General features: G+C 57.7%; 3 protein-coding genes and 1 long non-coding RNA gene across 13 annotated transcripts in view; 2 read left to right on the top strand and 2 right to left on the bottom strand.

Moving 5' to 3' along the window:
• The first annotated feature begins 56 nt into the window (after window positions 1–56).
• On the top strand, window positions 57–1,691 carry LOC119947041. The gene is made up of 2 exons (XR_005456468.1): window positions 57–256; window positions 1,278–1,691. It is a non-coding gene; the product is annotated as an uncharacterized LOC119947041 (long non-coding RNA).
• ATAT1 (alpha tubulin acetyltransferase 1) lies at window positions 71–13,540 on the bottom strand. Of its 10 annotated transcripts, none has more exons than XM_038768518.1 (14): window positions 13,427–13,540; window positions 12,363–12,423; window positions 12,014–12,105; window positions 11,836–11,896; window positions 11,200–11,313; window positions 10,996–11,097; window positions 8,959–9,004; window positions 8,760–8,831; window positions 6,795–6,866; window positions 6,207–6,450; window positions 3,116–3,237; window positions 2,549–2,673; window positions 2,424–2,466; window positions 1,506–1,630 (listed from the first exon to the last, which is right to left on the bottom strand). In XM_038768518.1, the coding sequence occupies exons 1-14, from the start codon at window positions 13,531–13,533 to the stop codon at window positions 1,506–1,508; spliced, it is 1,386 nt and encodes a 461-aa protein (XP_038624446.1). In that variant the 5' UTR covers window positions 13,534–13,540. The 10 variants fall into 10 exon arrangements, 9 of the variants coding, with proteins under 9 accessions (XP_038624452.1, XP_038624449.1, XP_038624446.1 ...); XM_038768522.1 differs by lacking the exon at window positions 13,427–13,540 and adding an exon at window positions 12,961–13,114; XM_038768523.1 differs by lacking the exon at window positions 13,427–13,540 and adding an exon at window positions 12,993–13,114.
• A 3,866-nt stretch (window positions 13,541–17,406) lies between these two features.
• Window positions 17,407–26,039, bottom strand: part of MRPS18B (mitochondrial ribosomal protein S18B) — an 8,978-nt gene continuing 345 nt past the window's right edge. The window contains exons 2-7 of the mRNA XM_038768695.1: window positions 22,917–23,028; window positions 21,744–21,841; window positions 21,497–21,565; window positions 21,237–21,303; window positions 19,183–19,242; window positions 17,407–17,958 (exon numbers count right to left, since the gene is read on the bottom strand). Of these exons, the coding sequence (XP_038624623.1) occupies window positions 17,666–17,958; window positions 19,183–19,242; window positions 21,237–21,303; window positions 21,497–21,565; window positions 21,744–21,841; window positions 22,917–23,028 (699 nt within the window). The 3' untranslated portion in view covers window positions 17,407–17,665. The remainder of the gene's footprint in view (window positions 17,959–19,182; window positions 19,243–21,236; window positions 21,304–21,496; window positions 21,566–21,743; window positions 21,842–22,916; window positions 23,029–26,039) is intronic.
• PPP1R10 (protein phosphatase 1 regulatory subunit 10) overlaps window positions 25,735–26,039 on the top strand; it is a 19,926-nt gene continuing 19,621 nt past the window's right edge. Inside the window, exon 1 of the mRNA XM_038768688.1 lies at window positions 25,735–25,775. The gene's annotated coding sequence lies outside the window, so the exon portion shown is untranslated. The remainder of the gene's footprint in view (window positions 25,776–26,039) is intronic.

Below are 26,039 nucleotides of genomic sequence, written 5' to 3'. Positions count from 1 at the left end.
CGCGCCTGCGCAGGGAAAGTCAGCGCGCCGCCCGCCAGCCCGCCCGGGAGCGCGCAGGACCGCAGGCCGCTGAAATCTTCTTTATTTCTGTGTTTTCTAAAAAATGTTGGAGCCGGTTCCGGCGGGCCCGGAGGGCCGCGGGGACCCCGGTGAGCCGCTCCCCGCCGCCGGCTCCTTCCCGCCGCTGCGCCTGGAGGGGGAAGAGGGGACCAAGAGGGACGTCGTCGGGGCGGGCCCTGCCCCTCGGCTCTTTAGCGTGATGATGCATTTATCTTACTCCGACCCATCTATTCTATTCATTTTATTTTGTTAGTATGTTTGGTTTTGTTCTCTGTCTCCCCCTTCTAGCCTGTGAGCCCGCTGTACATATTTATTACTCTATTTTACTTGTACACATCTATCCTCTTTATTTTATTTTGTTAGTATGTTTGCTTTTGTTCTCTGTCTCCCCCTTTCAGACTGTGAGCCCACTGTTGGGTAGGGACCGTCTCTATACGTTGCCAATTTGGACTTCCCAAGCGCTTAGTCCAGTGCTCTGCACATAGTAAGCGCTCAATAAATACGATTGATGATGATGATGGTTTTGTTGTCTGTCTCCCCCTTCTAGACTGTGAGCCCGCTGTTGGGTAGGGACCGTCTCTAGACGTTGCCAGCTTGGACTTCCCAAGCGCTTAGTCCAGTGCTCAGCACACAGTAAGCGCCCAATCATCATCATCAATCGTATTTATTGAGCGCTTACTATGTGCAGAGCACTGGACTAAGCGCTTGGGAAGTACAAATTGGCAACGTATAGAGACAGTCCCTACCCAACAGTGGGCTCACAGTCTAAGAGGGGGAGACGGAGAACAAAACCAAACATACCAACAAAATAAAATAAATAGAATAGATAGGTACAAGTAAAATAAATAAATAGAGTAATAAACCTGTACAAACATATATACATATATACAGGTGCTGTGGGGAAGGGAAGGAGGTAAGATGGGATGGAGGGGGGACGAGGGGGAGAGGAAGGAAGGGGCTCAGTCTGGGAAGGCCTCCTGGAGGAGGTGAGCTCTCAGCAGGGCCTCGAAGGGAGGAAGAGAGCTAGCTTGGCGGATGGGCAGAGGGAGGAGATTCCAGGCCCAATAAATACGATTGATTGATTGATTGATTGATAATGATGGTATTTATTAAGCGCTTACTAGGTGCGAAGCACCGTTCCAAGCGCTGGGGAGGTTACAAGGTGATCGGGTTGTCCTACGGTGGTGGGGTTCACAGTCTTCATCCCCATTTCATAGGTGAGGTAACTGAGGCCCAGAGAAGTGAAGCGACTTGCCCCACGTCACACGGCTGACAATTGGCAAGTGAGGAGTAGAACCACAAACCAGTGTCCGACTGGACCTCCTTTTGATGACTCACCGCAACAGCTCTGAAGACTTTAGCGCTCAATAAATAAGACAATGAATGAAAGACTTGTGGACTAATCCACGTAGGCTATGGGATGTGTAATTTGAAATTATTGTACATTAGTTTAATACCATTATTTGAATGATTTGTTTGCTGAGATACTTTGGGGTGAAAACTTGAGTCAGGGGGGAGTGGAGTTGTTGCTGATGAGGCAGGATCGGATGTCTCCTTATGGAACATGGGCCTGGTAACGGTTTGAAAATTCTTACAATTTTTTTCTGTCAACATAACTATTCCTTCTCTTTCTCAGTTTGTCCATTCTGTTCTAGACCGTGAGCCCACTGTTGGGTAGGAACCGTCTCTATATGTTGCCAACTTGGACTTCCCAAGCGCTTAGTACAGTGCTCTGCAAACAGTAAGCGCTCAACCAATACGATTGAATGAATTGGCAGAGCTGGAATTTGAACCCATGACCTCCGACTCCAAAGCCCATGCTCTTTCCACTGAGACACGCTGCTTCTCCATTTATCGCGTGCTTACTGTGTGCAGAGCACTGTGGCCGGGGAAAGAGCCCGGGCCCGGGAGCCTGAGGACCCGGATCCTAATCCCGCCTCTGCCACGTGTCTGCGGTGTGACCTTGGGCAAGTCACTTTACGTCCGCGGGCCACAGTTACCTCACCTGTAAAACGGGAACTATTCAATCCTCCTCCCTCTCACTTGGACTGTGAGCCCCATGTGGGACGGGGACTCCGTCCCACCTGATTAACTTGGACCTTCCCCAAGCCTCTGTTTCCACCCCAGTTCCCGGCACGTAATAAGAGTTTAACGAGTACTGTAATGATTGTAATTATCACAGTATAACGGAGTTGGTAGACACGTGGCCAGCCCACAGAAGTGCCGCGGGGCTGAGGGAGGGGTGGATGAAGGGTGAAAATCCAAGGGCGAGGGCGACGCAAAAGGGAGAGGGAGAAAAGGAAAGGAAAGGCCTCAGGCGGCACGGAAGGCCTCCCGGAGGAGATGGGCTTTTACCCTCTTACCTGCTGGTCCCCTCCTGCTCGCTCCTCTGTTGCTCCCGAGTCCCTACGTGGAGACAGCGGGGTTAGCTGCGGGCTGGGTGCCTCAGGAGGGGGACAGGAGGGGCGGGGGGAGGTCTGCCACTCACCCGGGACGGGGGGCGGAGGGCTGGGGCCCCCGTAGCGGCTGTAGCAGCAGCTCTGGGCCAGCAGCCCCGGGGTCCCCCCGTGGGAGAGACTGGGGAGGTGGTGGGCTGCCAGGGCGAGAGAGGGGCTGGAGGCGAGAAGGGGGTGACGCTCAGTACAGTGCTTGGCCCGTGGTAAGTGCTCAGTAGATACCATTGATCGGTTGATTGGGGGCGGCCATTCTCTACCTCACCCGTCCCCATCCCGGTTAAGGCTTCCCAACCAGCAGGAGATCCGGCAGGAAAACGGATGGATCGGTCAGTCACTGGGTTTTCTGAGGGCTTACTGAATGCACTGTACTAAGCGCTTGGATTTGCACCCTTTAATCACCCCACCTTCAGCCCCACAACACTGAGGTCGTATCTGTCACTTACTGGTGTTAAGGCCCGTCTCCCCGACTGGACGCTCCTTGTGAGCGGAGGCCCTGTCTGCTAAATCGGTTAGATTGTACTCTTCCCAGTGCTTAGTACAGTGCTCTGCCTCCCGTAAGTGCTCAACAAATCAATCAGTGGTCTATACTGAGCGCTTACTGTGTGCAGAGCAAAAAGTACAATCGATTGATTGGGATCCAGTGGTAACCGAGGACGCAGACCCCAAGGGTGAAGGGCGAGTGGCGGCGATCCAGCGTTCCCAGGGGGAATCCGCTTCATCTCTGGAATGAGATGGCCAGGGGAAGGAAGGGTAAATCAATCAGTCATTTTTTATTGAGTGCTTATGATGTGCGGAGCCCTGTATTAAGCGCTTGGGAGAGCACGATACAACAGAATGAGCAGACACATTCCCTGCCCATAACGAGCCCCCAGTCTGTAAATAAGAAATGTGTAATATATGATTTAAAGATAAGCACATTCATTCAATCGTATTGAGCGCATACTCTTTGCTGAGCACTGTACTAAGCGCCTGGGAAGTACAGCGCTGTGGGGTGAATATCAAATGTCCAAAGGTCACAGATTGAAGTGCAGAGATGACACAGAAGGGAGAGTGAGTCCGGGAGAAGAGGGCTTACATCGGGGAAGGCCTCTTGGAAGAGATGTGACCTTATTGATGCTTTGACTGTGAGCCCACTGTTGGGCAGGGACTGTCTCTATATGTTGCCAATTTGTACTTCCCAAGCGCTTAGTACAGTGCTCTGCACATAGTAAGCGCTCAATAAATACGATTGATTGATTGATTTGAAGGTGGTGTATAGGGAGGGGGAAGGAGGGAGTTCCAGGTCCGGGGGAGGACGCGGGAAAAGGCTCGGCGGTGAGGCAGAGGAGATCGGGGCCCAGCGAGTAAGCCGGCGCCAGAGGAGCCGAGTGTTGCAGACTGGGCTGTAGTAGGAGATCAACAAAGTAGGATGGGGCGAGCTGACCGAGCGCTTTAAAGCCGACGGTGAGGAGTTTCTGTAAATCCACACACAACCCTAATGGAGCAGCACGGGGGCGGGGGACGGAGAATCGGCGAGGCTCGATTTAATCGAATCGAAGAAGGAGGAGATCCAGGGGAGAAGGGGGCACAGCTCAGGTCTGGGAACCTCGAGGGAAACGGGGGCGGGGGTGCCCCAGGGTAGGAGGGAAGGGGATGTCCTCTCTCAAGCGCCGAGTACCTGCTCTGCACACAGTAAACGCTCCATAAATACCACTGACGACCGACAGATGAAGAGATCACAGGTGGCTCGGCCTGAGATCTTCAGTGGGAGGTTGGGGGGCAGGAGCCAGCAGAACAAATGAGGCAGAGACACTTTTCCATTTTGGCTTTTTTTTTTCTTTAGTTGAAAAAATGTTGAATAAAAAAAAAAAAAAGACCACAGAAGTATCCACGTGTTATGGAGAAGATACAGAAGGGAAGACGGGAAGGAGCGGGTGTTAGAGAGGGTAAGGGGGAGGGAGCCAGCTCCCCGGGGGTCAAGGGAGGTCACCGCCACTCTAAGGCCCAGCCTCACCTCCCGGGGTGAGGTGGGGGGCCGAGGGGGCTGCTCAGGGCCGGTCCTTTACCTACCGGGAAGCCAGGGGAAGGGTTGGGGGTGGGAGGTCGAGGGGTCGACGCGTGCAGACTGGGGAGGGGGGTCGCACCTGCTCCCGTCACAACTGAACAAACGGGGCAGGCATCGCCTCCTACCTACTGGGGTTCAGGGGTCAAGGTGGGAGGGGTTACTGGGGTGCCAGAGAAATCTGTGTTGGGGGGAGCGGGAGTTGGCACTCTGCAGAAAGACCTGGCACCCAGGCGCGGGTCCTGTCCCGGAGCCCTGGGGGTGGTGGGGTGGCGGGTGGGTGGGTACAAAACGTCCCGCGTAGCACCAATCAGCCTGGGTTTGCCCCCCCACCCCCCCCGCTCTTTAAAGTCTCCAGGTTGGGCAACGTGAGGCAGATCCCACTGGGGATCAGGTCTGGCCTGGCCAGTAGGCCCAGAGCAGACCCCTGAGGGCAGGGCCAGACCCCACCAGAATCCTCCCGGGACCATGGCCCTGCTTGAGTCCACAAAAGATGGCTGAGGAGCTGGAGAGTGGAGAGGCAGGGATCTGGAGGCGGGGGGAGTGAGTGTGTGGGGGTGGTCCCCTGGAATCCTGCCCTTCCAAGAGAATCCAGGGAAGCGGGGTGGGATCCAGTCCCAGAGGAGCCCCGGGAAAATGGATCCCTGGAGAGGCAGGAAGTAGAGGTGAGGGGGAGTAGGAGGAAAGGGTAACAGACAGCTCCGCTCCGTGGCGCAGACTGTGTGGGGAGGGGAAGGGCGAGGGCGGGGGTCAGTATCGGTTGCCATCCGGGCGGGTGAGGGAGCTGAGGAGGGGGATGGGATGGGGAAGAGATGGGAAGGAGGGGAAATGGAGGTGTGGGTGGAGAGAGACAGAGAGAGAGAGAAAGACAGTCAGGGCCAGGAAGATAGGGGGAGGAGAAAAAAACCCACAAGAGGTGTGTCTCCCCAACCCCATGGCGGGGGGGGTGGGGGGGATTTCCATTGGGGGCCAGCCACTTCCTGAAATTCCTCCCAAATGTCAGTTCAACCCCCCTGCCGCGCTCCCCACTCTCTCCCCTAGTGTACACGCCCCCTGCCCACCACACTGTGGGGTCAGATTGGAGCTCCCCACGAGCCCCCGTCATGTGAAGGCGGGGCAGGCAGTGTCCAATCCCTCTCTGTCGGTCTCAAGTTGCCCCGACCGTAAACCAGTCTCAAGACCACTCTCCCTGCCACTCGTGTGTTTTTTTTAAAAAATACTCAATGCCAACCCTTCCTGTGCACTTCAAGGCCACCCCACCATGCTCTTATCGCTTGCGACCTGCCCCTTCGTCGGGCCCTGAGACTTTGCCTGCTCCCCACCTTGGCTCCCGGGGGTCAATTTGACCGCTTTTCTCTCCCCGACACTTCCAATCCCTTTGGGCAGGGTGGGATGGGTGGGCGGGTGGTCAGAAGTCAGCGAGCCCCGAGGGCCTGGCCCAGCACGGGCACCCTGGGCTGCCCCCAGCCGACTGCCAACGCCGTCCCCTTCCAGGCCCGCCGTCGACTACGTCCGCAGGGTGCTCAGTGCAGTCCTGGGCTCTCGGCGGTCTCAAAGCCTCTCTCCCTCCCCCCCTCCAGAGGGTCAGCGTCAACCCCCCGCCAGGGAGAGGGCAGCCCGGTTGAGCAGCGGGTCCCGGGCCCGGTTACCTGGTGCGGCGGCGCTGGGCGGGACTGCCCCCCGGGTCGGTGGCCAGTAGGAGCCGGGCGGCGGGGTGCGGGGGGCAGAGGCGCAGGGAGCGCAGCAGCTCCTGCTCGGGCAGGAAGGGGCGAAGCGGCCCCCGCTCCGGGGAGCTGCCCAGGCTGCTGGACCGCGGAGGCGGGCGGGCCGGGGCCAGGGCCCGGCGGGGGGCCCGGTTCAGGGGCCACGGGGGCTCCACGGCCTCCTTCAGGACTGGGGCGGCAGCGGGCGGGGCAGAGACCGAGGCCGACGGAGCGGACAGGGCCCAAGAGGCCGCCGGGGCACGGGACAGGCGCGAGCGGCCGGAAAAGATGGGAAAACAGGAGGGGGGGGGGGGGGACAGAGATAGGGAAATCCAAGACGGGAAGAAGAGAGAGAGACGGAGAGCAAGCGGGAACAGAGAGATGGGGAGGGAGAGAGAGTCTCGGGCGGAGACGGCAAGGAGACAGAAGGGTCAGGGAGAGAGGTCAGAACCCTGCCCGTGGGTTGACCGCCCTCCAAGGACCACCCGCCGCCCCCCGGCCCCAGGCCCACCCCCAGCCCCCTGCCCGGCTTACAGTCTCGGTCGCTGGAAGAATACGGTTTGATCTCCTCCTCGGCTCGCTTTGGGGGCAGCTTCCTGGCCGGGGCTGGAGAGGAGGGGGTGAGGGTAGCGGGCACGGGGGCTGGGGGACCCTCCCCAGCCTCTGCTCCCGCCCCCATCCTCGCTGTGGGGCGGGGGGGGGAGGGCGGGGGGCAGGGGAGCCGTCTCCACCCCACGATCAGATCATTCACTCCGCCGGGGTCGCCGGAGCGGCTGGGTTGCGGGAGAGGGGAGGGAGGCGGGGCGATGCGGGGGAAGTTGGGGCGGGGGGGGGGGGGAATCAAAGGTCACCACAGGAGAATTCAGGGGCCTGGGGAGATGCAGGAGAGAGAGCGGGCCGGGGGAGCCGAAAGAGAGAGGCGGTCGGCGTTTCTTACTAGTCAGGTCAGCCCCCCCCGGTGACCAGGGGCGATGGGGTGGCCACAGCCGGGGTGGAAAGGACCCTGGGTCCCTCTAGACGAGATGGACAAAGTTCCAGGTTAACGGGAGGGGCCTCCGTTCTGAGGAGGGGGTGCCGCAACCTCTCAGCTCCGCTCCGGGGAGGACGGGTGTCAGTGAGAGGGGAGCCCCACCCCGGGCCCCGGGCTCTAATTTGGAGGGGCCGGAAACCCTGGGAAATGGCGGATGTGACTTCCTCCGAGTTCGGGGTGGAGGCGGAGGGGAAAGGGAAAGTTCCGCTCCCTCGGTCTGCGGGAAGAAGTCGGGAGGTGGAACGAGGGAATGATGCATTATAAATTATTTACCTATATTACTGTCTGCCTCGCCCTCTAGGTTGCAAGCTCGTTGAGGGCAGGGAGAGTGTCTGCCAACTCTCCCAAGCACTTGGTACAGTGCTCTGCCCACGGCACGCGCCTAACAACTGAGGGAGTGAGCTGGGCGGGGCGGTGAGACACGGGAGGAGGAGACGCCTCTCTGCCCCAGCCCCATCCCCAGTCTGAGGGCCCTGACGGGAGGAGGAGGAGGAAAGCGCCCCGACTAGGGTTCGGCCACCAATCCCGCCACCCCCTTGGCGGAGGGCGAGGGAAGCCTGAGAGGATTCTGCTGAGGATGCTCAGGGAGTTGCAATTCGAGCGGGACAAGAGGCCATCCAAAGGCTGACCTCAGGCCGGCCAACCGACTGGCGCGGACGGAGGCTGCTGAGAACGCTCGGTGAGCTGGAATCCGTGCCGGACGGGGCCCGTCGGCCCTACGCGCGTCCGTTCGCCAGGGCTGGGCAAGGGGAGCCTGCTGAGCATGCTCAGTGAGCTGGAATTTGTGCGGGGGACGGTACCACTTGTACTTCCCAAGCGCCTAGTACAGTGCTCTGCACGCGGTAAGCGCTCAATAAATACGATTGACTGAATGACCATCTACAGCCCCGCTAGCTGGCCAATCGACTGGCTCAGATGGAGGCTTCCGAGCACCCCCAGTGAGCTGGAATTCTTGCTGGACAGGGGTCGTCCACTGCCTCGCAGGCCGGCCAGTCGACTGGCACGCTCGGTGAGCTGGAATTCGGGCCGGACGGGGACCGCTAACGGCCCCGCACACTGGCCCATCAACTGTCTGGGGGGAGCCTGCTCACTTGAAACGCGAAAGCAAATCTCCCCAGCCATGGGGACCCAGGGTATCGAGTCTCCCCAGCACCCCGGCTCCAGAGGTGGCTAGCTGACGGGTTGCTCTCTGGCCGCCCGCTTGCTCCCGGCCACTGGACGACTACCACGGGGGCAAGCGGGCGACTACTGACGACTACTGAGGGTAGTCGTAGCCCCTACGCTACCACGGAGGCGCGGCAGCGTTCTGACGCTCCTACCCGGGGGTTCCCGTCCGGCATCCTGGCCGCGGCGCCAGCACGGGCTCCCCGCCCGGGGAGCGTCCGTGGCCACCGGGAAGGTGCCGGGCAGCTGGCCCTTCTGGGAGGAAATGACCACCGGGGAGCCCCCGAGTCCCTACTGGTTTTTACCATTCGGTGTCTTATCGAGCGAAGAGGCCAGAGAGGAGCGATTCCCTCTGAGAGAGGAAGCGGGGGGCCCGGCTGGAAAGGAAGGGGCAAGGGGGCGACCCTCAGTTGGCGGGGACGGGGGAGCCCACCCAACCCAACAGATCGACCTCCCGCCCAGCCCCGGCGGGGGAGGGGGCCGCAGGGGACCAGGCAAACTCACGGTGCTGATGGGCGAAGAAACCTTCAAAGATGACAAAGTTGTTCACCTGGGAGAGGCAGAGAACCAGAACAGGAGAAATTGCGGTGTTGGTTAAGTGCTATGTGCCACGCACTGTACTAAGCGCTGGGGGAGATACACGATCATCAGGTCAGTCACCGTCCCCGGTCCCATACGGGGCTCACGGTCAGAGGGCGAGGGAGACCAGGTATGGAATCCTCATTTTAGGATGAGGAAACCGAGGGAGGTCCTGAAGAGTTAAGTGACTTGTCCGAGGTCACAAAGCAGACAAGTGGTGGAACCAGGATGAGAATCCAGGTCCTTTGACGCCCGGGCCCTTTCCACTAAGGCCACGCTACTTCCCTCCTCTATCACATGAGGATTCAAGACCTGTTCTCCCTCCCTCCCTCCCTCCCTCTCTCACATTGGAGGCCCTGTGTGGGACAGGGCAGCCCTACCTGAGAAGCCATGTGGCCTAGCAGATAAAGCTCAGGTCAGGAAGCTAGAGGACCTGAGTTCTAATCCCAGTTCTACCACGTGCCAGCTGTGTGACCTTGGTCAAGTCGCCTCACTTCTCTGTGCCTCAGTTTTCTCAACTGCATAATGTGGGGACTCGATACCCGTTCTCCCACCTGATTAGATTGTGAGCCCCATGTGGGACAGGGACTGTGTTCCACCTGGTTATCTTGTATCTACCCCAGTAATAATAATAACAATGGCATTTGTTAAACACTTACTATGTGCAAAGCACTGTTCTAAGCACTGGGGAGGTTACAAGGTGATCAAGTTGTCCCACGGGGGGCTCACAGTCTCAATCCCCATTTTCCAGATGAGGGAACTGAGGCCCCGAGAAGTGAAGTGACTTGCCCAAAGTCACACAGCTGACAACTGGCGGAGCTGGGATTTGAACCCATGACCTCTGACTCCAAAGCCCGGGCTCTTTCCGCTGAGCTACGCTGCTTCTTAGTACTGCTTCTTAGCAGTACTTAGAACACTGCTTGACACATAGTGGGCACTTGATGAATACTATATATATATATATATATATATATATATTTACACATAGATATACAGTTATCCAAAAAAGAGATGTTTCTGGGGGGGGGGGCGGGGGCGGTGAATTGGATCCACCGCAGCATTAGGCACTGTGCTCGGCTTTTTTGTTGTGAGCTCCCTGAGGGACAGGGAATGCGTCTAATTCCCACCTGTGGATTCTCTCCCAGTGCTTAGTACAGTGCTCCACACATAGTAAATGTTTTATAAACACTATTACTATTACTTGGCACATTGTAAGCGCTTAGTCAACCATGACTGTTATTAAAGTAGGCTCAAAGACAGACCTACCCGCCCCCCGCCGAGACACAGGATCGGCTGACCGTTTTCGCATCCTCTAGATTGTAAACTCATCGTGGGCAGGGAACGTGTCTACCGACTTTTATATTGACTTTCCCCACGCGCTTAATACAGTGCTCTGGGCACAGTAAGCGCTCAGTAAATATGATCAGTTGATCATCTGACTGGCTCTCCCCTTTCCACTCATTTACCACCGGAGGAGAGTCACGGGCGCCCGCCCCGGGGTCCCACCTGGGCCCAGCCCTGGAGTCCCCCACCTCAGAGGAGGTGGGAGCGCTCCCCGGGGCCCGTCGCCTTGGACGAGAGTCATGGGAGCCTCCCCCTGCGCTCCCGAACCCGCTCTGACCCGTCCCCGGAGCCCTTCACCTCAGAGGAGAGTCGTGGGAGCCCCCCGCCACCCCAAAGCCCAGTCTCTGAGTCCGTCACCTCAGAAGAGAGGCTCGGGGGCCTCGCCCTACCGGTCCCCGCTCTGGCCCACCCCCGAGCCCCTCACCTCGGAGGAGAGTTGTGGGAGCCCCCGAACCGACCCCGCTCGGGCCCACCCCCAGAGGCTTTGGCCTCAATCCTGGGAGCGCCCCTGGGCCCGCCCCCAGGGCCTGTCACCTCAGAAGGGAGTCGTGGGATCCTCCCCCTCACCTGCCCCCCCCAGGCCCCGGCCCCATCTGGCCCACCCCCGGGGCCCCTCACCTGCGGGACGGTGGCTTCCAGGTTGTAGTGTTTGTTCAAGAATCTCAGCAGCTTCTCTGAGGGCCGGTCGATGGCCAGCTGGTGGGGCTCTACCCGCTCTTTCTGCGGGGAGACGGGAAGCCGCCCAAATGGAACCGCTTCGGCGGGACCGGAGAGGGGGGTGCCGGGGGGCGCGGGGGGCTGGAGGGCGGCGGGTTCGGGTACCTGCAGCATGTACTGGAAGAGGTCCCAGCCGTGGCCGTGGCGCTGGGCGGACTCGTGGATGTAGAAGTCCAGGATGCACAGGGGCTCCACCTCGTTATGGGCTCCGCGGTCATCCTGGGGCCATTTGGGAGGGGTCGGGACCCAGAGGACCTGACGCCGGCCCCGTTCCCGCTCCAGCGTCGGGCCCCCGTGGCCTTCCCAGGCAGCCCCCACCCTCCGGCATCCTAGCCTCTCCATCTCCGGCCTCCGTTCATTCATTCACTCAGTTGTATTTATTGAGCGCTTACTGTGTGCAGAGCAGTGTACTGAGCGCTTGGAAAGTACAATTCAGCAACAAACCTCCCAACCTCCAGCCTCCTACCCTCTCCATCTCCGGCCTCTCAATCTCCAAACCTCCACCCTCCTATCTTCTCCATCTCCAGGCTCAACCCTCTCAACCTCCGAGTTGCTCAAGATCCGGGCTCCACCCTCCCGACCTCCTGGCTTCTCACTCTCCAGCCTCCAAAATGCAAACCCGCGGCCTCTCGACCTCCAAATTTCCAGCCTCCAGGCTCCACACTTCCAACCTCCCAACCTCCAGCTTCTAGTCCTCCCAACCTCCAGGCCTCCAACCTCCCAACCTCCAACCCCACTCACCAAAACAAAGAGCTTCTTATACCCGACTTTGAGGAAGCCAATCACAGCCCCTTTCCCAGCTCTGCGGGAAAGGGAAGAGAAAGGGAGGGCGTGAGGAGAGGAGGGAGAGCCGGGGAGGAAAGGAGGGAAGGAGGCAGGAGAGGGCGGGTGGGGGAAGGGGGCTGCGCCCAGTACTCACGGGTGAGCCGCGGTGTCCTTGAGCACATACATGACGTGGCGGTTGCTCTGCATGCGGGTCGCGCTGGTGATCGGGCTCGAGAGGTGCTGCGCCTGATGGACACAGGATCAGAGGGGATCCACGGCTCCCAGTTTCCCTCAAGCCGAGTCTAGATGTGCCCGTTTCTAGACTGTGAGCCCGCTGTTGGGTACGGACTGTTTCCGTGTGCTGCCGAATTGTACTTTCCAAGCGCTTAGTGCAGTGCTGTGCACACAGTAAGCGCTCAATAACTACGACTGAATGAATGAACGCGCTCCCACCCCCGCCTTGGAGCCCAGAGCCCCCCTCTCCTCTCCCGGCCCCCCAGTACCTTGGCCGACGCTTGCCCCAGTTCATCGACGACCGTCATGAGTTGCTGCTGCAGATCCACACTGTGGGGACACGGGGCATCAGGGGGTTAGGGACGATGACGTAACGCGAAGGCCTTGACGCCCCGTCTCGTTCTAGGGTTTCCATATCCTCCCCGGCCCCGCCGAGAATCACTTCGGGGTGGGGGGCGGAGGAGGATGTGATGGGGCTGGGAGAGCCAAAACGGGGACGAGGAAAGAGTCCAGGGTCCGTGGCCGGGCTGGTAAGGACTGCTCCCTGCTCCTTGGTCCGTTTCTAAGCGGAAAGTCTGTCGTGGGCAGGGAACGTGTCTACTAACTCTGCCGAACTGGGGGTCGGTCCAGTGCTCCGCGCACACTAAAGGCTCAATAAATACCACTGATGGCTTGATCCAATCCATCAATCGTATTTATTCAGCGCTTACTGTGTGCAGAGCACTGCACTAAGAGCTTGGGAAGTACAAGTTGGCAACATATAGAGACGGTCCCCACCCAACAGTGGGCTCACGGTCCTTCCCTATTCCCCAGGCCTGCCATCCCCGCGACCACTCCAACATGGGGGTCTTGGGCCCCCATCCCCACCTGGTGGGTTGGGGCTCCCGCTAAGGCCTAACCCGGGAAGGGGAGGGGACAGTCTTCGGGCGAATGCGAGGGCGGCGGGTCACCCGCCAGGACTAAACTGGAGAAGCAGCGTGGCTCGGTGGCTCTGGAGTCAGAGGTCACGGGTTCGAATCCCGGCCCCGCCGCATGTCTGCTGTGTGACCCTGGGCAAGTCACTTGAGTTCTCTGAGCCTCAGTTCCCTCATCTGGAAGATGGGGATTGACTGTGAGCCCCACATGGGACAACCTGATCACGTTATATCCGCCCCCACCCCCCGCGCGCGCGCGCGCTTAGAGCAGTGCTTTGCACATAGTGAGCGCTGAACCAATGCCGTCGTTATTGTTCAAGCCGGGGATGGGGTGAGGCTGGGGGGCAGGGGTGAAAGGTCACGCCCTCTGGCCGTGCCCCCCCCCCACCGAGGGGAATGGGGGGGTCGGGTGGGGTCACCGGGCGGGGGCTGTGGTTCCGGGTCGTCGGGCCGGGGGCCGCAGGTGCCGGTCCAGGATGGTGATCCGCTCCGGGAGCAGCGCGTCCACGTCGAACGGGAACTCCATGGCCCATTGTGCGGGGCAGGCCGCGCCGCGCCCCCCTCCCGCCCTGACGTCACTTCCGGATGCCCGCCCGCCGTATCCTAGCAACGGCCCCGGCCTCCCCCCAGCCCCCTTCCCCGCCCCCCATTCGTTCATCATCATCATCAATCGTATTTATTGAGCGCTTACTGTGTGCAGAGCACTGGACTAAGCGCTTGGGAAGTCCAAGTTGGCAACGTATAGAGCCGGTCCCTACCCAACAGTGGGCTCACAGTCTAAAAGGGGGAGACAGAGAACAAAACCAAACGTACTAACAAAATAAAAGAAATAGAATCATCATCATCATCAATTGTATTTATTGAGCGCTTACTATGTGCAGAGCACTGGACTAAGCGCTTGGGAAGTACAAATTGGCAACATACAGAGACGGTCCCTACCCAACAGTGGGCTCACAGTCTAAAAGGGGAAGACAGAGAACAAAACCAAACATACTATCAAAATAAAATAAATAGAATAGATATGTACAAGTAAAATAAATGAATAGAGTAATAAATATGTACAAACGTATATACGTATATACAGGTGCTGTGGGGAAGGGAAGGAGGTAAGATGGGGGGATGGAGGGGGGACGAGGGGGAGAGGAAGGAAGGGGCTCAGTCTGGGAAGGCCTCCTGGAGGAGGTGAGCTCTCAGCAGGGCCTTGAAGGGAGGAAGAGAGCTAGCTTGGCGGAGGGGCAGAGGGTGGGCATTCCGGGCCCGGGGGCGACGGCGGGACAGGCGAGAACGAGGTACGGGGAGGAGATTAGCAGGGGAGGAGCGGAGGGTGCGGGCTGGGCTGGAGAAGGACAGAAGGGAGGGGAGGTAGGAGGGGGCGAGGGGATGGACAGACTTGAAGCCCAGGGTGAGGAGTTTCTGCCTGATGCGCAGATTGATTGGTAGCCACTGGAGAGTTTTGAGGAGGGGAGTAACATGCCCAGAGCGTTTCTGGACAAAGATAATCCGGGCAGCAGCATGAAGTATGGATTGAAGTGGAGAGAGACACGAGGATGGGAGATCAGAGAGAAGGCTGATGCAGTAGTCCAGACGGGATAGGAGGAGAGCTTGAACGAGCATGAATTTGAATGAATGCAAATTCATTCATTTGCATGCATTCAATCGTATTTAGGGACCGTTTACTGTGTGCAGAGCACTAGACTAGACTGAACTCCTTGTCCTCCCTCCCAAACCCTGCCCTCTCCCTGACTTTCCCATCTCCGTTGACGGCACTACCATCCTTCCCGTCTCACAGGCCCGCAACCTCGGTGTCATCCTCGACTCCGCTCTCTCGTTCACCCCTCACATCCAAGCCGTCACCAAAACCTGCCGGTTTCAGCTCCGCAGCATTGCCAAGATCCGCCCTTTCCTCTCCATCCAAACCGCTCCCCTGCTCGTTCAAGCTCTCATCCTATCCCGTCTGGACTACTGCATCAGCCTCCTCTCTCATCTCCCATCCTCGTGTCTTCATACTTCATGCTGCTGCCCGGATTGTCTTTGTCCAGAAAGGCTCTGGGCATGTTACTCCCCTCCTCAAAAATCTCCAGTGGCTACCAATCAATCTGCGCATCAGGAAGAAACTCCTCACCCTGGGCTTCAAGGCTGTCCATCCTCTCGCCCCCTCCTACCTCACCTCCCTTCTGTCCTTCTCCAGCCCAGCCCGCACCCTCCACTCCTCTGCCACTAATCTCCTCACCGTTAGGCCTCGTTCTCGCCTGTTCCGCCATCGACCCCCGGCCCACGTCATCCCCAGGGCCTGGAATGGCCTCCCTCTGCCCATCTGCCAAGCTAGCTCTCTTCCTCCCTTCAAGGCCCTACTGAGAGCTCACCTCCTCCAGGAGGCCTTCCCCCTTGCCCCCCGTCTATCCCCCCCCCGTCTTACCTCCTTCCCTTCCCCACAGCACCTGTATAGATGCTTGTACATATTTATTACTCTATTTTACTTGTACATATCTATTCTATTTATTTTATTTTGTTAATATGTTTGGTTTTGTTCTCTGTCTCCCCCTTCTAGACTGTGAGCCCACTGTTGGGTAGGAACTGTCTCTATATTTTGCCAACTTGTACTTCCCAAGCGCTTAGTACAGTGCTCTGCACACAGTAAGCGCTCAATAAATACGGATTGATTGATTGATTGATTAAGCGCTAGGGAAGTCCAAGTTGGCCACATAGAAAGACAGTAATCGTATTCATTCATTCAATCGTAGTTATGGGGCACTTACTGTGTGCAGAGCACTGGACTAAGCGCTTGGGAAGTCCAGGTTGGCCACATAGAGAGATGATAATCGTATGTATTCATTCATTCAATCGTATTTATGGAGCGCTTACTGTGTGCAGACCACTGGACTAAGCGCTTGGGAAGTCCAAGTTGGCAACACATAGAGATTGTAATCGTGTATATTCATTCATTCAATCGTATTTATGGGGCGCTTACTGTATGCACAGCACTGGACTAAGCGCTTGGGAAGTCCAGGTTGGTGACATAGAGAGATGGTAATCGTATTTATTCATTCATTCAATCGTATTTATGGACCGCTTACTGTGTACAGAGCACTGGACTAAGCGCTTGGGAAGTCCAAGTTGGCGACATAGACAGTAATCGTATTTATTCATTCATTCAATCGTTCATTCATTCATTCAATCATATTTATTGAGCGTTTACTGCGTGCAGAGCACTGTACTAGGCGCTTGGGAAGAGTTGGCAACATATTCATTCATTCAATCGTATTTATTGAGCGCTTACTGTGTGCAGAGCACTGTACTAAGCGCTTGGGAAGAGTTGGCAACATATGGAGACAGTCCCTACCCAACAGCAGGCTCACAGTCTAGAAGTGCCATCATTATTATTATTACTGAGCAGTTGCTGCTTCTAGTCTAGAAGTGCCATCATTATTATTATTATTACTACTGAGCAGTTGCTGCTTCTAATAGTAATAATAATAATGGCATTTATCAAGTGTTTACTATGTGCAAAGCACTGTTCTAAGCGCTGGGGAGGTTACAAGGTGATCAGGTTGTCCCACTGGGGGCTCACGGTCTTCATCCCCATTTTCCAGATGAGGAAACTGAGGCCCAGAGAAGTGAAGTGACTTGCCCAAAGTCACACAGCTGACAACTGGCGGAGCTGGGATTTGAACCTATGACCTCTGACTCCAAAGCCCGGGCTCTTTCCACTGAGCCAGGCTGCTTCTCCTTCCCCGCCCCCCATTCATTCGATCATATTTATTGAGCGCTTACTGTGTGCAGGCCACTGTACTAAGCGCTTGGGAAGTTCAAGTTGGCAACATATAGAGATGGCCCCTACCCAACAGTGGGCTCACAGTCTAGAAGCAGCGATCGCTCAGTAATAATAATAATAATGATGGCATTTATTAAGCACTTACTATGCACCAAGCACTGTACTAAGCACTGGAGAGGTCACAAGGTGATCAGGTTGTCCCATGGGGGCGCTCACAGTCTTCATCCCCATTTTCCAGATGCGGTAACTGAGGCCCAGAGAAGTGAAGTCTTCTAGACTGTGAGCCCACTGTTGGGTAGGGACCGTCACTAGATGTTCCAACTCGTACTTCCCAAGTGGTAACTGAGGCCCAGAGAAGTGAAGTCTTCTAGACTGTAAGCCCACTATTGGGTGGGGACCGTCTCTATATGTTGCCAACTTGGACTTCCCAAGCGCTTAGTACAGTGCTCTGCACACAGTAAGCGCTCAATAAATACGATTGAATGAAGTGGCTTGCCCAAAGTCACACAGCTGACACTTGGTGGAGCCGGAATTTGAACCCATGACCCGTGACTCCAGAGCCCGAGCTCTTTCCACTGAGGGAAGAGCACCGTGCAGCCCTGGCAACGAAGGAGGACACAGAGCAGGGGAGGTGGACAGAGGTTTTATTCAGGCGAGTTGGTGCCACACACCCCCTTCCCGCCCACCCCTCCCCTCTTCGGGACCTGGGCCGGCCCATCTCTCCTGCCACTCGTCCTGTTGGACTCGTCCAAGCGCTCAGTACAGTGCTCCGTCCACAGTAAGCACTCGAGCGGGAGAGACGGCCAAGCGGGCCGTGTGAGCGTGGGAGGGGGGCTCCTGGGTCCGACCGCCCCGGAGGGGCGTCTCCCGTATCCTCGAGCCCCTTCTAGGCTCCTGCGCTCCTGGGTTCCTCTTCCCCCACAACAGGGGCCGCGGCGGGCCGGGGGACTTGGGGCATCCTCTCGGGCGGAGGCCCGCTCTCCTCCCGCAGATAGCCGCGGTACAGCCGGCGCATCCGGGCCATCTCTTTGTCGGACGGGTGCTGCCAGGCGTACCAGGGGTACCAGGGGGTGCCCGCCGCCAGCGCCGGCCCCGGGGGAGTGCGCGTCACGGCTCCGTGCTGGTTGCTGAAGTCCGCGTCCCGCAGGTCGGCCACGGGGATGTGGAAGGGCAGGAGGCCTGGGGGGGAGGGGAGCAGGGGGAAGGAGGTGAGGAGCAGTGCTGGTGGTAGAGTGGTTAGCATAGCTGCCTTCCAAGCAGTTGCCCCGGGTTCGATTCCTGGCCATCGCGGGAGTTATATTTCCCCTTCTAGACTGTGAGCCCACTGTTGGGTAGGGACCGTCCCTCTATGTTGCCAACTTGTACTTCCCAAGCGCTTAGTACAGTGCTCTGCACACAGTAAGCGCTCAATAAATACGATTGAATCAAAGGAGGAAGGGGAAACTCACCCCAGATGGGGATGGAGACCATCAGTACCAGACTTCAACCCAACTCCTTTCGTCGGCGACCCCTCCCACCTCACCCCTATTTTTCCCGGTGCTTTCTCTAACCCTTTGACCCTCCCTCCCTCCACTTCGTCTCACTCTCTCTGTCCTTCAGTCTTAAGCTCGATATGGGCAGGGAACGTGCCCAAGCACATAGGAAGGTGCTCTGCACACAGTAAGCGCTCAATATTAATAAAATGCTATTGATTGATTGATCTATTGATCCTCCCAGACGTAAGGCAGCCCCTGCAGTCCGCGTTTCCCTCCGGGGAGAATCAGTGCCCCGGCGGCGTGGTTTTGTCTCCCTGGCGCTTCTGTCGCTAGGGTGGGTTTCGGTACCGGGCCCACCCTCCCACCTGAGGTGGACAGGCCCTGTGGACATTCGGCAGCTCGAGGGACCATGCCTTCTTACTCCAGGACACTCTTCCAAGAGCTTAGCACGGTGCTGTGACTGCGCTAAAACACCACTACCTGATTAGCTTCCTGCTCGGGGGCAGGCTCAGATGACCTCTCCAAGTCCCACCCGGTTCCAGTCCTCCCGCGCCCCATTCCCGGCCCGCGGGGGCTCCGGTCCGGACTCCCCTGCCTCCCGCCAGTGGTGCGACCCCGCCGCCTCGCCCGGGCTCCCGGCCGCGGTCCCATCCGGAAGCACCGCGGCTCAGTGGAAAGAGCCCGGGCTTTGGAGTCAGAGGTCATGGGTTCAAATCCCGGCTCTGCCGACTGTCAGCTGTGTGACTTTGGGCAAGTCACACTTAACTTCTCTGTGCCTCAGTTCCCCCATCTGTAAAATGGGGATTGAGACTGTGAGCCCCCCGTGGGACAATCTGATCACCTTGTAACCTCCCCAGCGCTTAGAACAGTGCTTTGCACATAGTATGCGCTTAATAAATGCCATTATTATTATTATTATTATTCTCACCGTGGTCCCTCGCTTGCCTGATGGCCTGGGTCAGCTTCTTGTGCTGCTTCATGCAGACCCCTGCAGGAGGGACGGAACGCAACGGAGCTGGGGGGGGGGGACACGGAGACATACAGAGGCAGAGAGGAGAGAACAGACGGGAGACAGAGAGGCGGAGGGGAAAAGGAGAGAGGGAGAGAGAAAAAGAGCCGAGCCGCAGGACCAGTGTCTAGCCCCGACCCCAAGCCCTGACCAGCTGGGCCCACTAGACTGGAAGCTCCTCGGGGGCCGCAACCGCGTCTGCCGACTATTGTATTGTGCTCTCCCAAATGCTTAGTACAGGGCCCTGCACACAGTATGCATCCAACAGATACCGCGGCTTGACGGATGCTGGGCGGAACCCCCTCTTCTGAGTAGCGGGATGGAAGGTTTGCCTATCCTGACTCCCTCAGAAACGAGGTACTGAGGGGACAAAAGGGCTTTTAAGGCCTTAGGACTAAGGCGCCAGCAGACCCGTACGGATGGGGGAGAACAAGGAAGCGGTGCAGCCTAGGGGAAAGAGCCCAGGCCTGGCAATCAGAGGATCTGGATTCTCACCCTGACTCCGCCACTATAGTCTGCTGTGAGAGCTCGGGCAAATCGCTTCACTTCTCTGGGCCTCCGTTCCCTCCTCTGTAAAACTGGGATTAAGATACTGAGTCCCGTGTGGGACACGGACTACGTCCAACCTAGTTATCTTGCATTCATCCCAGGGCTTGATACCGTGCCTGGTACATAGGAAGCGCTTAACAAATACCATACACAAAAGAGAAATGGGGGGCAGGGGCGGAGGGAGGAGGAGGAGCGGGAGAGAGGGAGGGCAGGACCTAACAGGGTGGGATTTCCCAGGAGACCTATCCATTAATCAACAGTAACGACTGAGCACTTACTGCGTGCACGGCACCCTAGTAAGCATTTGGAAAAGTAATTACAGTACTCGTTAAGCGATTACTATGTGCCATGCATTCTACCAAGCGCTGGGGGAGATGCAGCACAATACAACAGAGTTGCCTGACCCAATTCCCGCCCACAAGGAGCTTACGGTCTACAGGGGTAGACGGACATTAAAATAAATAACAGAGAGGGAAAATAGCAGAGCGTAGGGATTCATTCATTCATTCAGTCGTATTTATTGAGCGCTTACTGTACTAAGCGCTTGGGAAGTACAAGTCGGCAACATATAGAGACGGTCCCTACCCAACATCGGGCTCACAGTCTAGAAAGGGGGGGGACAGACAACAAAACAAAACATGCAGACAGGTGTCAGAAGCGCCAGAATAGAATTATAGCTATAGGATAGGGAGGTAAGTGCCGTGCCGTGCAGAGTCTCGAAGTGCTTAAGGGGGACACGGCCAAGAGCGTAGTTGATGCAGAAGGGTAATAAAGGGCTTAATCAGGCAAGTCTTCTTGGAGATTTGATTTCAGGAGGGTTTTGAAGGTGGGGAGAGTGGTGGAGTGTTGGGTGTGAAGGGGCCAGAGAGATGAAGTGGGCGAGGGGTCGGCACTGAGACAGATGAGATCGAGGTATAGGCGGTGTGACAGCAGCCAAGTGCTGCGTTGTCATAGGAGAGCAGAGAGATGAGGTAGGAGGGGTCAAGTTCTTTAAAGCCAACGGTGAGGAGTTTCTTTTTGATGCGGAGGTGGCTGGGCAACTGCTGGCGGGTCTTGAGGAGTGGGGAGCCATGGACTGAATGGGTTTTTAGAAAAATGATCCGGGTAGCAGAGCGAACTGTGGACTGGAGTGGGGAGAGACAGGAGGCAGGGAGGTCACCGAGGAAGCTGATGCGGGAGTCAAGGTGGAAAGCAGGTGCTTGGATTAACGTGGTCACATGATTTTAGGAGGGTTTTGAAGACGGGGAGAGCGGTGGACCGTCGGACACGCAGAGGGAAGGAGTTCCGGGTCCGAGGAGGGACGCGGGCGAGGGGTCGGCGGCAATGAGAACGCCGAGATCAAGGTCCAGGGAGTAGTGGGTGGGGCTGGGACGAGCCAGGGGCCGGGGATTTCCTGGTCGGGGGGCCAAGGGGGATGGTCTCACCTGTGTGGGGGGCGTGGAAGATGACTCCCGTGTGCTCACAGATAAACTGCTCCAGGAGCTTCACGTTCTGTAGGGGAGGGAGAGGAGGAAGTGAGAGGTCGAGGAGGAGCAGAGGGAGGGAAGGGGCGGTCGGCAACCTAGACTCGCCCTGGAGAAGGTGTGGCGGTGGAAGTTCGCCGTCCGGGTGGGTGGGGAGGAGGGACCCAGGGCGGACCCCCAGGGGAAGGGCTTTGCCAAGCAGCAGGGCCGGGGGTACTCACCCTGTAGTCCACAAGCAGTTTCTGGTCCCGGCAGATGGGGCAGGGGTTCCCGGCAACCTTGTCCCCGCGCTGAGGGGGCGGCAGGAGAGGGTCAATCCGGTCCGGCCGGGCCCGGCCCCCTCCTCCCGCCCCATCCCACCGGGCATTCGGGCGGCCCCGCTCCCGCCTCTCCCCCACGGCCCGGGCCCCGCTCCCGCCTCTCCCCGCAAGCCTGGGCCCCGCTCCCGCCTGCCCCCACGGCACTCACGATGCACGTCTTGCGGGTGCGCTGCGGCGGGATCCCACCCTTGTGGTTGCGGCGGTAGTTGGCCCAGACGGGGCGGGAGCCGTAGCGGGCCAGGTACTCTGGGGGTGGGGTGGGACCATGAGCCCCCGGGGCCCGGCGGACGCGAGGGGGTCCTTCCCCTCCTTCCCATTCCAGACGATCCAAACTTTAGGGTCCCTGGGCACCACCCTATCCTCCCTCCGAGTCGAGTCTGCCACCAGGCACGACCAGGCTCTGGGAACCCACCCTTCCCTCGGCTCCTCCCGCCCTACCCCTGGCCTCTCCCCAACTCAGCTTGCCCTCTGTGGTCTTCCTTAAGTACTTAGCAGTTCCCAAGGTAATTGGTGGGGTTCAATCTAAGCAGACCATACGTTCTCTGTCCCCGGAGGGCTTCATGGTCTGTGTGTGAGTTGGAGGAGAGGTAGGTATTTTATCCCCACTCTACAGTGACGTAACCAAGGCACACAGAAGTAAAGTAACTTGCCCAAGGTCACTCGGCTACTCCCAGGCTCATGCTCTTTCCACTAGGCCATGCTATTCCTGCCCTAAGTCCCCCCCTTTTTTTAAAAAAAAAGTGACATTTGTTATCGATAATAGTAACTGTAGTATTTGTGAAACACTCGTTATGTACTAATAGTAATAATAATAATGATGGCATTTATTAAGCGCTTACTATGTGCAAAGCACTGTTCTAAGCGCCGAGGAGGTTACAAGGTGATCAGGTTGTCCCACATGGGGCTCACGGTCTTCATGCCCATTTTCCAGATGAGGGAAGTGAGGCCCAGAGAAGTGAAGCGACTTGCCCAAAGTCACAGAGCTGACAAGTGGCGGAGCCGGGATTTGAACCGCTGACCTCTGACTCCAAAGCCTGGGCTCTTTCCACAGAGCCACCAGGCACTATGTTAAGCGCTGGGGTAGAGAGAAGCTAATCAGACTGGATACAGTCCATGTCGACTCACAGTCATCGCCCCCATTTTACAGCTGGAAGTTCGAGGCCCAGAGAAGTGAAGTGACTTGCCCAAGGTCACATATAGCAGGCAAGTGGCAGGCCTGGGATTAGAAGCCAGGTGTCTGGCTCCCAGGCCACGCTGCTTCTCCTTCCTCCTTCCATGGGCTACCTCCATACCTTCCCCGAACCACTGGCCTCAGTGATACCTTCTGTCTCCAGATACTCCCAAGGGGCATCCTTGAATGGAGAAATGCGTTCAGTGCTGGGGGAGGCTTCTTTCTTCGCGGGGGCTTCGGTACAGAAGGCCCGGGGAGCAGCCTGCACAGGTGAGAAAACGTAGAGCTGACCGATCGGTCAAGTCTTTACTTGGGGTTTTTGTGGAGTGTTTACCACGTGCGAAACGCTGGGGTGGAGACAAGACAATCGGGCAGGACACAGTCCCTATCCCACGCGGGGCTCACAGTCGAAGGGGAAGCACGGGGATTGAATCCCCATGTCACAGGTGAGGAAACCGAGGCCCAGAGAAGTGAGATGACGGGCCCAGGGTTTTGCGTCGGGCGAGTGGCAGAGCCGGGATTAGAATCCCAGTCCCCTGATTCCCAGACTCGTGCTTTATCCACAAGGCCACACTGCTTTTTGGGTGGGTTTGGTCCCCTAAGTAGGCGCGATCCCCGTCCCCAAGGCACTCACGCTCATAGTGAGAGCTGTCAACCTCTAATCAATCAATCGAGGGTATTTATTGAGCACTTACTGTGTGCAGAGCACTGGACTAAGCGCTTGGGAGATTCTAGACTGCTTTGGTTGTTTTAAAAATGGTATTTGTTAAGCGCTTACTATGTGCCAGGCCCCGTTCTAAGTGCTGGGGTACATTCAAGGCCATCAGGTTGGACACAGTCCGTGTCCCACACTGGGGCTCCAAGTCGCAATCCCCATCATCATCATCATCATCAATCGTATTTATTGAGCGCTTACTGTGTGCAGAGCACTGGACTAAGCGCTTGGGAAGTACAAATTGGCAACATATAGAGACAGTCCCTACCCAACAGTGGGCTCACAGTCTAAAAGGGGGAGACAGAGAACAAAACCAAACATACTAAGAAAATAAAATAGAGTAGATTTGTACAAAGAAAATAAATAAATAAATAGAGTAATAAATATGTACAAACATATATACGTATATACAGGTGCTGTGGGGAAGGGAAGGAGGTAAGATGGGGGATGGAGAGGGGGGCGAGGGGGAGAGGAAGTAAGGGGCTCAGTCTGGGAAGGCCTCCTGGAGGAGGTGAGCTCTCAGTAGGGCCTTGAAGGGAGGAAGAGAGCTAGCTTGGCGGATGGGCAGAGGGATTGGGGGCATTCCAGGCCCGGGGGAGGACGTGGGCCGGGGGTCGATGGCGAGACAGGCGAGAACGAGGTACGGTGAGGAGATTAGCGGCGGAGGAGCGGAGGGTGCGGGCTGGGCTGGAGAAGGAGAGAAGGGAGGTGAGGTAGGAGGGGGCGAGGGGATGGACAGCCTTGAAGCCCAGGGTGAGGAGTTTCTGCCTGATGCGCAGACTGATTGGAAGCCACTGGAGATTTTTGAGGAGGGGAGTGATATGCCCAGAGCGTTTCTGGACAAAGATAATCCGGGCAGCGGCATGAAGTATGGATTGAAGTGGAGAGAGACACGAGGATGGGAGATGAGAGAGAAGGCTGATGCAGTAGTCCAGACGGGATAGGATGAGAGCTTGAATGAGCAGGGTAGCGGTTGGGATGGAGAGGAAAGGGCGGATCTTGGCAATGTTGTGGAGCTGAGACCGGCAGGTTTTGGTGACGGCTTGGATGTGAGGGGTGAATGAGAGAGCGGACTCGAGTAACCCCATGTTACGGTCGGGGTAACCGAGGCACAGAGAAGCGCCTTGCCCAAGGTCACACGGCAGACAAGTGGCGGAGCCAGGGCTAGGACCCGAACCCTTCTGATTCCTGGTCCCGCGCTCTGTCCGTTAGGCCACGAACTCTGCTGTACTCTCCCCAGGGCTCAGTACAGTGGTCTGCGCATGGCAACCAACCATCAGAGCAGCGTGGCTCAGTGGAAAGAGCCCGGGCTTTGAAGTCAGGGGTCTTGGGTTCAAATCCCGGCTCTGCCAATTGCCAGCTGTGTGACTCTGGGCAAGTCACTTCACTTCTCTGTGCCTCAGTTCCCTCATCTGTAAAATGGGGATTAAGACTGTGAGCCCCACGTGGGGCAACCTGATCACCTCGTAACCTCCCCAGCGCTTAGAACATTGCTTGGCACCTAGTAAGCGCTTAATAAATGCCATTATCATTACTATCAGAGGGCTGGTCTGGACAGGCAGAAGGGATTTACAAAGAGCGATATCCATCTTGCCCATCCACCCCACACATAACCCACTTCTGAAGGATGTGGGAGGCCCAGTGGGGTCAAAGTAGTGGGCAGGTGCGGTGGGGGAAAGAGTGGAGGATGAGGGGCCGGGGAGGGGAGCAAGACTGTTTAGTCACCAGGGTCACAATCAGCACGGCCAAGTATTTACTGGGCGCACGCAGGGTGTTGGGGGAGCGGGCGACAGTAATTCATTCAGTCGCATTTATTGAACGCTTACTGTATGCAGAGCACTGTGCTAAGCGCTTGGAAAGTACAAATCGGCACCAGATAGGGACGGTCCCTACCCAACAACGGGCTCACGGTCTAGAAGGGCGAGACGGACGACAAAACAGGTAGACAGGTGTCGCAACCATCAGAATAAACAGAGTTGTAGCTACATACACATCCGGAGAAGTTGGGGGGGGGGGGGGGGGGGGGGAGTCACCGGGCACCCGAAACCTGCCCCGGGTCCCTGAGTCACAGAAGCCACCGGGGCCCATCAAAGGGAGGAAGGACGCGAGGCTTCGAGTGAGTCCCCACGCTCTGATCAAAGGCCTCCCTCCATCCCTCCATCCCTCCATCCACCCATCCATCACCTGTCGGGTGATGACGGCCACCTCCTCGCTCTCCCTCTCGGCCCCCCCCCTGCCCCCCATTTCCGGGAGTGGCCGCGGTAGCCGGCAGCCCCTGGGACCTTTTCCAGGGGGTGAGTACCCGAGGCTGGGGGGGGGGGGGGGGGAGCAGGACCCGCTAGGGGAGGGAGGCCCGGCTGCGGAAAAAGGCCGGGCGCCTGGGGGCCCGGGACGGTGCCATCATCAATCGTATTTAGTGAGCGCTTACTACGTGCAGAGCACTGTACTAAGCGCTTGCCACCCCCTCGCCCTCCGCCCGCCCCGGCCGGGCAGAGTGCCCACCCCGGTTGCCACGGCAACGGCGCAGCGAGGGACGGGGGTCCGCCGCATCCCGTTGC

Source organism: Tachyglossus aculeatus, chromosome Y4 (genome assembly GCF_015852505.1).
Source record: "Tachyglossus aculeatus isolate mTacAcu1 chromosome Y4, mTacAcu1.pri, whole genome shotgun sequence".
NCBI classification, from domain to species: domain Eukaryota; kingdom Metazoa; phylum Chordata; class Mammalia; order Monotremata; family Tachyglossidae; genus Tachyglossus; species Tachyglossus aculeatus.
Note: the sequence above shows the minus strand (reverse complement) of the source record. Positions and strands in the feature narration are given on the sequence as shown.

What these genes read in the sequence shown, in the direction of transcription:
- ATAT1 (XM_038768518.1), bottom strand. Translation starts at nt 13,533, where the DNA reads ATGGAGTTCCCGTTCGACGTGGACGCGCTGCTCCCGGAGCGGATCACC. An exon ending in TGGGGCAAGCGTCGGCCAAG is followed by an intron (nt 12,106 to 12,362) that starts GTACTGGGGGGC and finishes TGTGTCCATCAG; the next exon opens with GCGCAGCACCTCTCGAGCCC. An exon ending in GCCCAGCGCCGCCGCACCAG is followed by an intron (nt 3,238 to 6,206) that starts GTAACCGGGCCC and finishes ATCTCATTCCAG; the next exon opens with AGATGAAGCGGATTCCCCCT.